The sequence below is a fragment of the Diabrotica undecimpunctata genome, chromosome 3 (assembly GCF_040954645.1).
Source record: "Diabrotica undecimpunctata isolate CICGRU chromosome 3, icDiaUnde3, whole genome shotgun sequence".
Classification (NCBI taxonomy): domain Eukaryota; kingdom Metazoa; phylum Arthropoda; class Insecta; order Coleoptera; family Chrysomelidae; genus Diabrotica; species Diabrotica undecimpunctata.
Genome location: NC_092805.1, coordinates 123,336,441 through 123,354,153, shown reverse-complemented (window position 1 = coordinate 123,354,153; position 17,713 = coordinate 123,336,441). Strand labels below are relative to the sequence as shown.

General features: G+C 34.1%; 1 protein-coding gene across 2 annotated transcripts in view; it reads left to right on the top strand.

Annotated features, from left to right (window-relative positions):
- LOC140437356 (uncharacterized) overlaps positions 1–17,713 on the top strand; it is a 208,481-nt gene that overhangs the window by 139,941 nt on the left and 50,827 nt on the right. For both annotated transcript variants that reach the window (XM_072526839.1, XM_072526838.1), the window contains exon 3: positions 8,028–8,190. In XM_072526839.1, coding sequence (XP_072382940.1) covers positions 8,028–8,190 — 163 coding nt within the window. The remainder of the gene's footprint in view (positions 1–8,027; positions 8,191–17,713) is intronic.

The following is a 17,713-nucleotide window of genomic DNA, read 5'->3' as shown; positions in this document are numbered from 1 at the left end:
CCAAGGAGAACGTCATGACGGAAGAAATCAAGCGAAGAATAATCCTAGCAAACAAATGCTATTTTGGACTGAGTAGACATATGAGAAGCAGAAACTTAAGCCAAAAAACAAAAATAACCATATACAAAACCCTTATACAACCAGTGTTGACATATGGGTCAGAGGCATGGACCATTTCCAAGGCAGATGAAAATCTCCTGCTTATATTTGAACGAAGGATCCTGAGAAGAATATTTGGTGGCATCTGTGAAAATGGTGTTTGGAGAAGGAGGTACAACTACGAGATATATCACAGATATAAACATATATTTGGTGGTAAAGACGTAGTATCCTTTATAAAAATAGGAAGACTAAGATGGGCAGGACATCTGGCAACATCACAGCAGAACAACCGGCCTAGAAGAATCCTTATGTCACAACCTGTGGGAAGAAGAAAAAGGGGTAGACCAAAACTCAGATGGAGGGATGGTGTAGATGAGGATGGTAGACAAATAGGCGCAGCAAACTGGCAACAGTTGGTAATGGATAGAACTGACTGGCGTAGTAGACTTGGGAAGTTCTAGGCTCTTTTATAGGGCTGTAGCACCAATGATGATGATGATGAATCTACGCAACGTCTCATACTGCAATCTTTTTTCGGACTAATACAACCGGCGCGGTCCATGCACTTTTACATTCTTCGATGACGCTTTCTTCCAGGAAATTATCTAACTCGGTTTTAAGCACTTCTCTCTTTGCACGTGACATTCGGTATGGTGACAGTGTGTTATTGAGATGCTCTGCATATGCTGTAGGCTCTACCTAAATTTTACAGGTGTTCTTCCTATTTCTAAAGAGTCATCGAGTCGAGCTCGTTCATGTTCAGCTAGTATCATTTCTTCATCCTTTCTTAAATTTTCATAACAATGAATTTCATTAGGTTCTGTATCCTAAGCTTCAAACAGCAAGTGTAGTCATGTACTTTCGTTTGCAAAACACCATTCCTTATTGTGCATATTTAAAGCTATTTTGAGGTCAAAAAATCAATACCAAAAACAGTTTTGTGAGAAGCATAAGCAAAAAATATAAACTGAAAGGCACCATTTAATCTTATATTTTTACATCAACTACCGTTGTCAACACTCGTACGTTTCTACAAGCACCATCAACAAATGGTACAGAAATTTTTTCGGACTTAAAAGTTTGAACTAAATTTTCCAAAAGTTTGTATAAAGTTTTACAAGGTATACTTTCTCTAACACCTATATCGATTAAACCTTGACCTTCATGACTTAATATGTTGATGCGTCTAGGTTGAGGTGAAATAAATGTATCTACGGAAGAGAAATCTAACGAGGATGCTTCCGTATGGCTACAAACTGAAGAGTTTGCTCCTGATGAAACCTAGTTTACTACAATCTTAACAAGTTAAAAGATTGTTTAAGCTATTGTGTGATGATTTCGAAGTAGTTGCTCCGAAATCACCACAGAGTAGCACTAACTGTACGCAAAGAACCTGAGATTACCTTTGAAGTTGTAGGTGCAGCTCGATTTTTAGACTGTTGAGCAAGTAATTTGCGACGATCTTCCTTAGAATGATCGGGAACACGACAATAACTACAACGCGATCGTTTTTGATAGAATTCACTATTATGAGAGGGTTTCTCCTCCTTAAAACTAGGTTGGTCAAAGACTAATTCGAAAATTCTCGAGAAATCCTTTCTCTAATACCTTTGTGCAATAATCCATATACCATGTCTAATTGAACTGATTTCGTGAGAGTAGGCACCTAGTTCTAATTGTGCAATTATGCCAGTTATGTCAACTGTTTTTCTATCTTGTCCCTCAGTAAATAGTTCGCGATAAACACGATATGCCGGTTTTTCGGACAAGTTCGTCCCATGTAGAAATATTATCTTTAATACCTTGATACCATTTGGCAGTAAAATCATCAAAAAACATTGTGATTTCTCGAAACGCGTTTTTGTCCGACACTAATGCACAATTTTTAAATTTCTAATAAATTTCTACGGCACTAATAATAGCATTTACATCGGTCCTTTTCATCATTAAAATGCGAAAAACATTTCGAAAGATTACCACTTTGCAACGACGGCGAAACAAGAGCATTTTGTTCCGACAGTTTCGACAAAAGTTCTTGGAATTCTTCATTCGTTCAGTCAGAGATTATCGAACTCTTCGATGAGAACTTGATGAGAACAGGAAAGAACTAACATGAGATATATATATATATATATATATATATATATATATATATATATATATATATATATATATATATATATATATACATATATATATATATATATATATATATATATATATATATCTCATGTTAGTTCTTTCCTGTTCTCATCAAGTTATGAGAACTATGAACTAACATGAGATATATATATATATATATATATATATATATATATATATATGTATATATATATATATATATATATATATATATATATATATATATATATATATATATATATATATATATATATATATATCTCATGTTAGTTCTTTCCTGTTCTCATCAAGTTCTCATCGAAGAGTTCGATAATCTCTGACTGAACGAATGAAGAATTCCAAGAACTTTTGTCGAAACTGTCGGAACAAAATGCTCTTGTTTCGCCGTCGTTGCAAAGTGGTAATCTTTCGAAATGTTTTTCGCATTTTAATGATGAAAAGGACCGATGTAAATGCTATTATTAGTGCCGTAGAAATTTATTAGAAATTTAAAAATTGTGCATTAGTGTCGGACAAAAACGCGTTTCGAGAAATCACAATGTTTTTTGATGATTTTACTGCCAAATGGTATCAAGGTATTAAAGATAATATTTCTACATGGGACGAACTTGTCCGAAAAACCGGCATATCGTGTTTATCGCGAACTATTTACTGAGGGACAAGATAGAAAAACAGTTGACATAACTGGCATAATTGCACAATTAGAACTAGGTGCCTACTCTCACGAAATCAGTTCAATTAGACATGGTATATGGATTATTGCACAAAGGTATTAGAGAAAGGATTTCTCGAGAATTTTCGAATTAGTCTTTGACCAACCTAGTTTTAAGGAGGAGAAACCCTCTCATAATAGTGAATTCTATCAAAAACGATCGCGTTGTAGTTATTGTCGTGTTCCCGATCATTCTAAGGAAGATCGTCGCAAATTACTTGCTCAACAGTCTAAAAATCGAGCTGCACCTACAACTTCAAAGGTAATCTCAGGTTCTTTGCGTACAGTTAGTGCTACTCTGTGGTGATTTCGGAGCAACTACTTCGAAATCATCACACAATAGCTTAAACAATCTTTTAACTTGTTAAGATTGTAGTAAACTAGGTTTCATCAGGAGCAAACTCTTCAGTTTGTAGCCATACGGAAGCATCCTCGTTAGATTTCTCTTCCGTAGATACATTTATTTCACCTCAACCTAGACGCATCAACATATTAAGTCATGAAGGTCAAGGTTTAATCGATATAGGTGTTAGAGAAAGTATACCTTGTAAAACTTTATACAAACTTTTGGAAAATTTAGTTCAAACTTTTAAGTCCGAAAAAATTTCTGTACCATTTGTTGATGGTGCTTGTAGAAACGTACGAGTGTTGACAACGGTAGTTGATGTAAAAATATAAGATTAAATGGTGCCTTTCAGTTTATATTTTTTGCTTATGCTTCTCACAAAACTGTTTTTGGTATTGATTTTTTGACCTCAAAATAGCTTTAAATATGCACAATAAGGAATGGTGTTTTGCAAACGAAAGTACATGACTACACTTGCTGTTTGAAGCTTAGGATACAGAACCTAATGAAATTCATTGTTATGAAAATTTAAGAAAGGATGAAGAAATGATACTAGCTGAACATGAACGAGCTCGACTCGATGACTCTTTAGAAATAGGAAGAACACCTGTAAAATTTAGGTAGAGCCTACAGCATATGCAGAGCATCTCAATAACACACTGTCACCATACCGAATGTCACGTGCAAAGAGAGAAGTGCTTAAAACCGAGTTAGATAATTTCCTGGAAGAAAGCGTCATCGAAGAATGTAAAAGTGCATGGACCGCGCCGGTTGTATTAGTCCGAAAAAAGATTGCAGTATGAGACGTTGCGTAGATTCATCATCATCATCATTGGTGCTACAGCCCTATAAAAGAGCCTAGAACTTCCCAAGTCTACTACGCCAGTCAGTTCTATCCATTACCAACTGTTGCCAGTTTGCTGCGCCTATTTGTCTACCATCCTCATCTACACCATCCCTCCATCTGAGTTTTGGTCTACCCCTTTTTCTTCTTCCCACAGGTTGTGACATAAGGATTCTTCTAGGCCGGTTGTTCTGCTGTGATGTTGCCAGATGTCCTGCCCATCTTAGTCTTCCTATTTTTATAAAGGATACTACGTCTTTACCACCAAATATATGTTTATATCTGTGATATATCTCGTAGTTGTACCTCCTTCTCCAAACACCATTTTCACAGATGCCACCAAATATTCTTCTCAGGATCCTTCGTTCAAATATAAGCAGGAGATTTTCATCTGCCTTGGAAATGGTCCATGCCTCTGACCCATATGTCAACACTGGTTGTATAAGGGTTTTGTATATGGTTATTTTTGTTTTTTGGCTTAAGTTTCTGCTTCTCATATGTCTACTCAGTCCAAAATAGCATTTGTTTGCTAGGATTATTCTTCGCTTGATTTCTTCCGTCATGACGTTCTCCTTGGTGATCAGGGAGCCTAAGTATGTGAATTTGTCCACCACTTCAAAGGTAGAATTATCAACCGTGAGTTGGTGGCCGATGTTTCTGGCTCTATTGTTGGGTGTTGATGCCATTATCTTAGTTTTATTTATGGGCCAATACAACCGCTAACTGTAACGGGTCGTAAGACCTATAGAATTACCTATAAATTCTACTTTAAGGGAGATAGGACCTATAGAATAAAGCGAGTGGTATCACCTGTGAGTTACGTGCTTTGTGTAGTGGAAAAACCTACTGCTCTTAGTGTGTTCCACATATCAGCTCTTACAAACACTAACCTCAATTATGTTACAGCTCCAACGCCTCTAGTGCTCACACGAAGACAAGGACGCCCCAAGAAGAAACCTGCACCTTTTGCTGGTACCTCCTCTAACAACTTCAGTGCCAAGGGGAGACTGTAACAAACCATAATCCCTACGATGACGTTTATGGGGGTATGTGGTGGGGATATGTTGATTGGCGTTAATATGACACACGTATTTATCCATGGTTGTAATTTTCTTGTAAAAACAATAACTTCCCTGAGAATAACTAAGTTTATGCTAAAACTCTATATTTCTTTGATGGCGTTAATTTTTTGTCTGGTTGGGCTATGGTTCCTACATTCCATGTATTTAGTCTTATATGTAGCTGGCAGAATTTTTGTGACTCCACATCATTGTTCAGATATGCCCCCCGCCACCTCGAGAAGATTAGATCTGCGTACTTACTCCAGAAGGTGTTATTTAGTTTAAACATTGCCTTGTTAATGAATACTATAATAGGGTTACTTCGGAAACCTTTGCTGCTATAATCATATTAGTTCATCTACCTTTAGGGCCGATTTGCGTCACCACTTTCCAATTCGTCTACCCGAAGCTGTTGACTGACAAGTGAGCGACTACTTATACTGGTAGTCACTTTGTAAATCAGGGATCTTTACTATGATTTCTTTTAGAGCCTAATAGTTTGAATGAAATTTTCCTCAGGGCCGCAAGTACAAAGGGTGGTATGAAATAACTTTAAAACTATATGACTATAATATAAGTTTATTACGTACATGTAAAAAGTACGAAAATGTCTTTTACTTAACTCCAGGAATGTCAAGTCCTGAATTTGTTTTAATTCTTTGAAGTCGACGGGCGAAATCTTTCACAGCTCTCTAGAATGGCATTTATATTAGCAGGTTGGGAAGAAACTGAAATTCTCAAAATGTTTTCAACGTTCTCACTAGTTAGCCCAGATCTCTACTTGTTTTTTATGAACTTCAGCTTACTAAATGTAGATTCACAGACATATGTAGATGCAAAAATACACAAAATTTTCTGAGCACAGTCAATTAAGTTAGGAAATTTGTAATTTTCAACTGCTTCCCAAAACTTATAGTGAGCTTTTTCGTTATTTTTTTTATCAAAAATATTTTTGAACTCTGTATCATTCTGAAAATCAATTAACTCATTTTTCAAATCCCTAGCTTCGTATCCAAAAATAGAAAGATGAGCTACATTTGCTGTTGTTATTGCCCATGGATTTTCCACCAAGCGAAATGGTTCTTGGAACTTCCTGAAGTCACTAAACCTCACAGACATTTCATCCTTTATGTCTGCTAACAGCTTCAGTAGGTCAGAAATATATTAACTTTCATCTGGATTTTCATCAAACAGTGCTTTAACGGAAGAAAAGCTGGAATAATCTTCATTTGACAATTCTTCAATATACATATTCAGCTTCTGCTCCAGTGAAAACACAATACTCATCATTTTCTTTACAATGTTATTCTAGTCTCCTTGCAATTTGGTCAATGTTTCATTCATAATGCTCATTGTATCAGTGAGAAACGCTACTTTAAGCCACTAACTAAAATTATGAATATCAGGAAACTCTTTATTCTTTGTAGCCAAAAACAGAGTAATCTCATGTCGAATGCTGAAGAAACGTTCCAAAACTCAGCCATCTCACTTCTGTGTGGTAAAGAGTGTCCCTATATTGCGACATAAGTTCTTTCAAAAATTCTTGAAACTCTGTGTGGTTTAGTTTATTTGATATTATGACATTCACAATCTTTACAAGTGTTTTCATAAAACAGCTGAAATTTTCATCAAATTTAGCAGCCAAGCTTTCTTGATGAATGTTACAATGGAAACTAAATAAATTATCATTTCGTAAGTGTTTTTTCAACAGCTGAACAAACCCTATATTTCGCCCCAACATTGATAGGCAACCATCTGTATACACAGAAAAAACCTTTTTCAAATCAATGCTATGCTCATTAAAAAAATTTACTATTGTGTTCAAATAATCAATACCTCGAGTTTGTCCAGTCATAGGAATCATGCCCAAAAAATCTTCTTTAAGAACACAATCCTTCGATACATACTTTATGAACAATAGCAGTTGAGAAATTGCCGTTATGTCAGTGGACGAGTCGAGCGCAAGACTAAAATATTTACTTTTCTGCAGTTCATCGGTAAGATTAAGGGCAATATTTGCTGCTAAGATATGTGACCGTCTCATGCACGTTGAATCAAACAGCTAAATTTTGAAACTTCATCTAATATTTGTTCTTATTAGCAAATTGTGAGAACAAAGTTTTGGAAACTGTGACAACACATTATATTACAATTTCTGCATCAGAAAACGGCTTCATCTTTTTTGCTAAAATTTCCGGCCAGTGCCACTGTGGTGAGGGTAAAGATGACTAATGCGAAATGCGGTACAATGCATGGCGCCGCTCTACACTACTGTAATCTGATTAAATACATAAATAGAAACAGAACTATATTATAACTCGCAAATTTTGTTTTACTGCCTAGCAGTCTGAGGGCCGCGAAAAATAGCTCCGAGGGCCGCATGCGGCCCACGGGCCGCGTAGTGAGTATGGCTGCTCTAAATACTCACTTAGTTTAACCTGCAGACTAATTCTGCTATTCAAGCTTTTTCTTGAATTTTTGTTTGATTTATAAATATTGTATCTGAAGATTTTCAGTATTAGAAATAAAATAACTCACCATGAAAATACGTGGTAATTTATTGTATCATATATATTTTAAATGTTAAAATTAAACTGTTTATGTAATGAGGCCTGTGAAATATATATATATAAAGAAATTGGGCTTAGGTAAATCGTAGCAAAATTATTGCACAGTGTATTAAATAAGAGTTACTAAACATTTTAAAAAATTGATGATAAGGCATATAAAAGCTTCAGCACTCACTTTTAAGTTTCACTTAAGATTTAAAAACAAATGAAATTTAAGTGAACAGAAGGCTTAATAATTATCCCATTTTAGATAGTTCAGAAAGATGGATAGACGGGATCTACGACTGGAAAACACAACATTGGAAGTGGGGAGCAAACGCTAAACCCATTAGAGATAATCCATTTACGAAACGAAATACAGGTGAAAAATTTAGATGGAACTGTCTTGCACTTAATGGTGCTCTCAATAATAGGTAAGTTAGCAAACTATTTAAATAAGTGGTTTATTTTTTACGGCAAATTTTTACAAAGTTGAAAGTTAAATAATTCTATATTTCTAAATAATGTAATAATAAACAAAAAGCTCATGAACACTCCAAAATTTCTTTAGCAAGAATTCTTGAACTCCATCTGGTTCAGGAGATTTCCAGTTATGAAGCTCTTTGATAATGTTTGAGACTCCTTCAGTGACAAAGAGTTTGGAAGGAATATTACTGGAGTGTTTCTAGTTGTTCGTCGTGTCTTTAATATATCCAGCATTGGTGTTATGAGTAGTTGGCGTTGAAAGTTGACTCATAAATTTCTTCTTGGCTTGGTAAGGGCTTATTTTCAGTTTCGGCAGTGGAAGTCAGATTCCTATAAAAAAAAAACCTTCTCTACATGCTAAAAAAGTACATTGTTGCATTTCCGGTGCTTACTACATACGTTGTTTCTCTTAAGACGGTCTGAATAAACGGAGAGTTTTTGTTTTAATGTGTCCATGCAGTGTTAAGCGGTGTTATTTTCTGGATCACGTTTTGAGTGTCTTGGAGATTTCAGCAATATTTCTTCAGTTCTTTTGATTACTTTTCGACTTCTGAGGGAACAATTTTTTTCCAAGGTACAATTATGTTTTTATTTCTTACGATATTAGTACCCATAGTACAGCATATGCAAATAATTGGGTAGGGCTTCAGTATTCACCATTTATAACAGCGCACCTAGAGTTTATTTTTGGTAGCGATGGTCTGCTAGGTGGGTTTGCTTCATTAAACACATTGTCCTGCTGTATATTAACAGGTTGAGTTTTTTTATATAATAAGCACATAAATATGCTCTTTAGGAATTTCATTAGGGACTCGATCTACAAATTTCACGTGGTTATTAATCTTCCATTCGACTTTGCTTCTTTTTATTTATAATCTTTAATTATAAGGTTATTTTTTTATTGCCCGCTATTGATCTGCTTTGCCTGTTCACATACTTGAATCTCTAGGTACTCCCTGCAAAATTGGGCATTCACATGTTGTCGATATCCGATCGTTTCACATAAACTGTCTCGGTCGTCTTGCTTGCTGATGTTCTGCGCAGCACCTTCAGCGAGTGCTGCTCTTGTTCTTGCTTGGCTCTCTTGTGCTTGTTGTTGTTGTTTGTCCTCCTAACTCCTAATCACCCTGCTCTAGTCATCGCGCATGCTGTCACGTCCAGCGCCGGCTCCATACGTGTCCTGGTGATTGCTAGGCAGAGACTCTAAACGTAGATTATTAGTTTCAATTTTCATAGGTGTGCATTTTGTATCTACTGCCAGGTGTCAGTTTTTGTTTCACGGCGGAATTCTTTAATACTCTATGAGTATCAGTGCTAAAAATACCCAGACTGCATCTCCTATTCAGAGGGGGTAGTGCCTAACAAAAGAACTAATATAGACTTTCACAGGTCGCTTATTATTATTACTGTTATTACCATTATTGAGAAATTGTAACATGGATACTTTTAACTCCTAACGTTCTTTCTAGACGACTTAGACTTTCACAAACTCGACCACGGAAGAGTGTACCACTTTTATTATGGTATTATATATTCTTCTTGTATTTCGAAATATTTATATTTCATTATCTTTTATCCAATACGGAGTACCTTTTTCCTTTACGTATTCCCATCTTTCACTGTAATTATAATTATTCCTAAGTATGTGCAGGTACACCTTACATTTTTCTAATTACAAATATTATAAATACTGATAAATTCGGTCTTCTCTTCTCCATTTATATATTCAGACCAATTTTTTATACTTTCGCATCATGTAGTTAAGTTCTTAAGTTAGGTCTCAAATGAAGAACTGTTAAGACGAATTGGGCATGGTAGAAAGCTTAGGAACATAATAACGTAATTAAAATAAGAAAAACATCGTATCTGAGCCACATACTTCAAAACGATAAATACTCTCTTCTACACGTCACCCTGCAAGGAAGAGTGGAGGGAAGAAAAGGCTTGGAAAGAAGAAAGAAATCTTGGCTGAGGAATATCAGAGATTGGACTAACCTTTGTGGTGAACAGATATTTCACGTTGCAAAAGATAGGGAAATGTTTAAAGAAGTGATCGCTAACCTTCGTCAGAAGACTTCACAATATGAAGAAGAAGTTAAGTTATTTATAAGTATTTCATTTCCTGGTAATCTTTTGCTATTTAATTTTTCATACTTATAACAGCAGTTTCTAATGATTATTTCTATTTGTCCCGTATTTCTGTTTGATTTAGGAATCCTCGAAAAAGTTTCTGTAGTTTGTCATCAGCTATTTCAGATAGTATTTTAGCATTTCTTTGGATATGTTTCCTTATATGAGCCGCCTTTTTCCAACTTGAAACGGTTACTCCGATCGGTGATCCTGTTAGTGTTTGGATGATATTTTTTTCTGTCAGTTCTTAAACTAGCTAAATAATTATGGCCAGAATGGTCGCCAATATTCGAAACGAATAGGCACCAAAAGAAGAAGTTCTTAAGCTCTTTCGTATTTTTCAAATTTTATTTTATATATTTGCAACAAATAAAATTAAAAAGAACTACTATCAAAGTACCAGCTACTCTCAATATTCTCGGGACTGTATATTTCAGTATTACATACTTTGCTGGATAGTGCATTTTACATTGATAGTAATAATAATTGATAGTAATAAACAAAGTTATATTTTAAACACAAAAGTTTTTACTATATTCTCTCAAGCTCAAAATTTAAAAATAAATCAAAATACTACCACTATCCTGTGTGGAGATAGTGGGGTCTCCCCACTATCACCAGTAATTGCAAATATCTTTATGAAAGACTTCGAGACCCGAACACTCTCCACATCAATGCTCAAACCCACATGTTGGCTACGATATGTTGACGATACATCCGTTATTCGGCCCCATGGCAGGTATGCTTTGTTGTCTTTTTAAACCCATCTGAATCTTATACATCTTAATATCCAGTTCACGATGGGGGTAAAAACTGATCTATCTCTACCGTTCCTCGACGTTATCATAAAGAAAAACCAATCCCAAGGTTTTCATCACTCTGTTTATCAAAGTCTGTTTAACAGATAACTCCCATCATCCACCTTCACAAATTAATTCAGTCATTAATACCCTTATCTCTCCAGAATAATACGCCTTTGCGATAATGCAAGTAAACCCGCTGAGCTCTCTAGTTTAAAACAAGCCCTCGTTCAAAACGGTTACCGCGATAATCGCATCAATATTTCCCACTCTAGCCCAACCCAAAAACTCAAACCCTCATCATACGAAAGCTTACTTTATACTCTTTCAAATCATACTCTTTCTTACATCAAAGGTGTCACTTACAAAATCGACAAAATTCTCAAATCAAAAGGAATATTTACCCTCCAAAAAAAACCTTCATCTCTTATCCGATCAAATAAAGACAAAATTCTAAATGAACAACATGGAGTTTATGAAATTCCTTGTACAGACTGTCCCTGATCCTATATAGGCCAAAAGGATCGTAGAATCCAAAATAGAATTTATGAACATTTCATTTCTGTTCGCAATTCCGATTAAATTTCAGCTCTAGGTCAGCACCATCTTCATACAGATTCTTTCACAGGAAATTTCAACATATATATATATATATATATATATATATATATATATATATATATATATATATATATATATTGTTATGATTGTTTATTTTGACTTTAATCTTAGTTTATTTAGCCAATAAAAAAGAATTATAACTTATTTGTTATCAAAAGTAAAATAATCCTTATATTACCTGTGTTGGATGGATTCAAAAGATTTTCTAGTTGTCTTTTATCGGGATAGAGAAGAAAGGATAAGAATACAAATATATTATATTACAAAGATTTACGTTTCTTTATTTTATATGAACGAATAAAACAATTATTAAATTCTGTCGTTATCTTATCAATCAGCATACAAGAAAATAAATCAAATTTTTATAATAATAAGATTATAAAACTACATACATTTGTATTACGTGAAAAACCAATTTTACTTGAAATTTTCTTTACCTTGAAACAAGAAACATCAAAACTTTAAATTTTTGATTAGCCTAACAAAACCTCAGTTCTTAAATTTGAATGCTAATGACCATGATGTCGAAACAATCCTTCACAGATATAAAATTCAATTGTACAAACACCTACAGCTTATTTTCTTCTTGAGTTGTATGTTGGAAAATACCCAGAAAAGTCCAGTCTCCTCAACGATGTGATCTCTCCTCTTTGGCACCTCGGCTCTTTCTTAACGTCTCTGCAAACCTCCTGCAGACTACACAAAAAACAACTGATTCACTTCTCCAAACTCAGCTATTTATTTATGACACCAGGACCTCCTTTTGTCAACTTGATGCAGTAAGAATACTTTTACATATACTTTATAAAATGCCCACGGTAGATACAAGGACCTCCTTTAATCTACTTGTTATCTCCTTCTTCAAACTATTCACTTCTTTTCGTTACGCCGGTATCCAAACTCACGAACCACACCCTATCTTGAGACAAACGACTGTTTCCTTTCGATGACCAAAATATGACTAACTTCTCCTCTCTCATGATCGACTCACAAATTCCCATTTAAAAAAAGACTGTCCAATCAAAAGCTCAAATTGTGTTTACCATGATTTTGGAAAAGCCTAATTTCGGTTTCAGAGAAAAACTAAATAGCTTACTTTAAAATTGGTTTTGTCAATACACAATAATTTATACATATTTCAAAAGATTAGAATATGGTCATTTAATACTCGACTATACAAACAATGAAAAGATTAACTTACAGGTAAAATGTCTTTTAATTCTAAACAAAGGTTTTTTGATAATTTTGTTTGAAATGGAAAAAGGTCGTTTGCCAAACAAATTTCTATTCTTATCTACACTAAATCTTATCTTAAATTAATATATACATTTTTGTTTATGATGATATCTTAAAATTTTATTCCGATGGATATTTTTATTTATTTTTCTTTGGTTGGGAAAGAAAAAGTATGACAAATCCCCGCCTTTGCATATGATAAAAATTACTGAATTATGCAGGGATTTTTCTCTATGCAAAAACAATACCAGTATTTTATTCATAATATTTGTAAACATCGTTGATATTATAAATTCCCCTAATCTTGTCTGATTCTATGTGCTTCAACTCATAACTATTTATCCCATTCTCATTGTTTACTATGTACGGACCCTCAAAAACAGGCATTAACTTTCCGCACACGTTGCTAGGTATGTTGGATACGCGCAATGCTCTCACCATAACCTTCTCACCTTTTTTGAAAGTAACTGGTCTTCTTTTCCTATTTTGGTCTTGCCTCTGGATATATTTTTCGTTTGCTCTCCACAATCTCCTCTGCACATTTTACATTATCTGTGTGTATTCTTTTTGTTCTCTATCTTTCCATGGTCTTAGTGGCATTATACCCTTCATTATATATTCTGGGGTCTCTTTCGTTACGGTGCTCGGGATGGTATTTAGATACGTTTCTACTTCGGCGACTTTCCTATCCCATCGTCGATGTTGACCCTCTGTTGTAATCCGTAGAAACTTCGTCACTTCCTGTATAAAACGTTCCGAAGGATTACTCTGTGGATGTCTGATGCTAACAAAATTTGTCTCTATTCCCCGTTCTCGAAGTTGTCCCTTGAAACGATCATTTCTAAAATATGTTGCATTGTCTAGAAGAATCCTTCTTGGTGTTCCTACGGTGGCTATAAAATTGTCGATTTTTCTCATTATTTCTTCCCCTTTCGTGGTACGGCAACTGTATCATTTTACATATTTGGAAAACACATCTACCATGACTAAAACATGTTTATTCCTCTTCGTCGTCATAATTAGATCGCTTAACATATCTATTGCTACAATATCTAATTTGTTCCGGGATATAATATTTTTTGTAACGTTTTCATTTTTGAAATTTCTAATTTTATATTTTTGACAGATCTGGCACTTTTGTGTAATTTCTTTTGCGATGCGGTAATCTTGTCGGCAAATATAATTTTCTCGAAAAACCAACCAGACTTTTCTGCTACCGATATGTCCATTGCCTTCGTGTAAACTTTTTACCATCCTCTCTGCCAATGTTTGTGTCACCAAATATAGTTCCCTTCCGTCTATTCTCTTGAAATATATGTCGTTTTCTATTTCCGCTCTTCTTTTTTCTCTTTCCTCCAATTCTCCTTGGTCTCTTCTTATTTCATTTAATAAGAATACACCTTCTTCTTGTGTCAAGATATTTAGTCCCACATGTAACGTAATTGCTTCCTTTTTTCCTGTGTCTTCATCCCGTGTTAGCGCGTCGGCTATGATATTGTCTTTTCCTTTGATATACCGGAATTCAAAATCGTACTCCTGTAGTAATAGAATGCCTCTATGTATCCAATTATTCACCAATCGGTTCTTCATGATGTGAACCAAAGCGGCATGATCCGTCTCGATTGTGAATTTAGCTCCCAATAAATAATATCTTAATTTGTTTACACAAAATAGTACACTGGCAAATTCCAATTCTGTCCAATTCCAATCATCGATGTAATGGACTATGAAATCTTCGTATCGATTTAAAATATAATGTAGAGCCCGTACCAATGCTGCACAAGCGCTTTGTAAACCAAAAGGCACTACCTTGAACCTGTATACAATACCATCAATTGAGAACGCGGTATAGTTTCTACATTTTTCAGCTAAAGGTATCAACCAAAAACTATGCTTTAAATCAATTTTAGAGAATATGTGTGATCCTGTAATTCTTCCAAATATGGCCTCGATGTTTAGAGGTGATTCGTATTGTGATACCGTGTGCTGGTTGATATTTCTGGCATCTAAGTTTTCTTCCTTTTCCTCTTTGTCCTTTCTTCGTTGCCAAATTCATTTCCACTGTTTGTTCTTTTTCCGAATTATCAATTTTCTTTTTCTTATGTTTATTTTCCTGTTCTCCTTCATTTTCTTCTGTTAGTTTCATCGTATTAGTTTTGAAATCTATGACTACATGTTTTTCTGCCAGTTCGTCCACTCCTACAATCATGTCATGCGACATGTTTGGCATTATTACACATTGTAGTGCATACATTTTCTCATCCAATCGTACCCTCACTCGTATTCCTTCATTTATCGTTGCCAATGTCCGTTTATTTGCACCCACCAAATTTACCCTTGGTATTTTGTAAATTAAATTTGTCAAACTCACTTCTTCTATTAATTTTCTGTTTACCAATGTATTTCTGAACCGGTGTCTATCAAAATTTTGATTGGTCTATTTTTTATGAAACCATCTACAAATTTTAAATTAACTCCTCTTTTTTACTCATTATTTCCTGCTAATTTAATGAATTCCTTCGGGTGACAAAAAATTCCTGCCTGGTTTTTTGGTTTTAGTGGGTGCTTTCGTGAAAAACCGTCTGTTGTTCTTCCGTATTTCTTCTTTCATCGCTGTTTATTTCATTTTCATTTTCCTCTATTTGTGTATGATTTACCTCTCTTCTGTTTTCTTTTGGTCTGTCATATCCGTTCCGGTTTCCACGATATTCCTGTTCATTTCGTCTATTGTAATTTCTGTTTTCGGGATATGCGCGTGTGTTATTTCTGAAATCATCATTTCCTCTTCTGTTTTCCCTATTTTCGTTTTCCCTCCTGGGAATAAATTCTCGTCTAGTGTAATCCCTCCTAACATTTTGTCCTCTCTCTCTGTATTCCTGAGTTTCTCGGTGTCTGTAATTTTCTTGTGACCTTCTTGCTCTTTTTTCCTGTATCCGTGATGCCCTTATTTGTAGGAATTGGCATAAACTATCGATGTCTTTGTAGTTTTGTAGATTGATTTGATCTTCAATTGTGTCATCAAAGTGTCTTGCAATCAACTCTACTAATTGCTCGGATGAATAATTGTATTGCAGATGTTTTACGTTATTGTACATTTGCAATGCGTATGTTTTTTCTGATATACCCATCCTCTCATGGTATTTCCCATTTTGCAATTCTTTGTTTATCTGTAATTGCTCTGTCTTTCCCCAGAAAAAACTCAGAAATTTATTTTCAAATTCTTGCCAATTTTCAAATTCCTCCACTTTGCTGTCGAACCATAGACACGCCTCATCTTTGAGATGATTTCTGATCATTTCCTTAGCTGTCTCAAAGTTTCCCATGTATTGTATCTTCTTCTTTAGATTCTTCATGAACGGTACGGGGTGAAGTTTTCTTACATCCCCGCCAAACTGTAGTTTTACCTCGCTTGTTCCTTGGATAAACATTTCCCTTCTCTCCCCGGAATTTTGTTCCTTTTTGATTTCCTCCATTTTTCTTTCTATTTCTCTCATGTCTTCTTGTAAAACGTTTTCAAATTTTTCTAATTCCTTTTTCTGGACAGTCTTAATATCTTTCATTTGAAGTTTCATTTCTTTAATTTCTGTCTTCATTTTTATTTTTATTTTTATTTAGGTTTTGTCAATACACAATAATTTATACATATTTCAAAAGATTAGAATATGGTCATTTAATACTCGACTATACAAACAATGAAAAGATTAACTTACAGGTAAAATGTCTTCTAATTCTAAACAAAGGTTTTTTGATAATTTTGTTTGAAACGGAAAAAGGTCGTTTGCCAAACAAATTTCTATTCTTATCTACACTAAATCTTATCTTAAATTAATATATACATTTTTGTTTATGATGATATCTTAAAATTTTATTCCGATGGATATTTTTATTTATTTTTCTTTGGTTGGGAAAGAAAAAGTATGACTATATATATATATATATATATATATATATATATATATATATATATATATATATATATATATATATATATATATATATATTGTCATATATATATTCTTTTTTCTTATTCTTATATATATATATATATAAAGTAATACAGAAATACTCATGTTGACTAACATTTATGTCTAATGTTAAATATTTCTCACATAACACTCGCAATTAAAGATATTATTACTAATCAAATTATAACTAGCATTAATTAGCCTTTTGCTAATTATGGTTTCATTTTGTAATTATTCATATGTCTTCAGTAACTTTAATGAACATATAATTTAATCTCAAAACTATTTTCTTATGTCGTTAAACATCTTAATGGTCTATATTTTACAACCAACCGCATACCACTTAAATTGATCATGTCGATAATAATATCTTTGATGAGAACTATTGCATGTGTGATCGTATATACCGAGATTTTTAATATATAAAAAATTCTTTAGTTAGTTCAAAGGAAATTGCCACAAGGCGATCAGACTACATAATGATTACTCAAAGAAACCGAAATAGCGCATAATAAGTGCAAAATCCTACTCGGGTGCAGATGTTTCCACCAACCACACGTTTTTGTAGAACAATTTAAAAATAAAATAAAAATAACCAAAACAAAAAAAAAACCAAAATCAGATGAGCCATCTGAAGAAAAAAAAACAAAGCGAAAGATAACACGTCACATTAAGCAAGAATGTCAATAATACAAGAATAAAAATACGGAAAGTGAAGA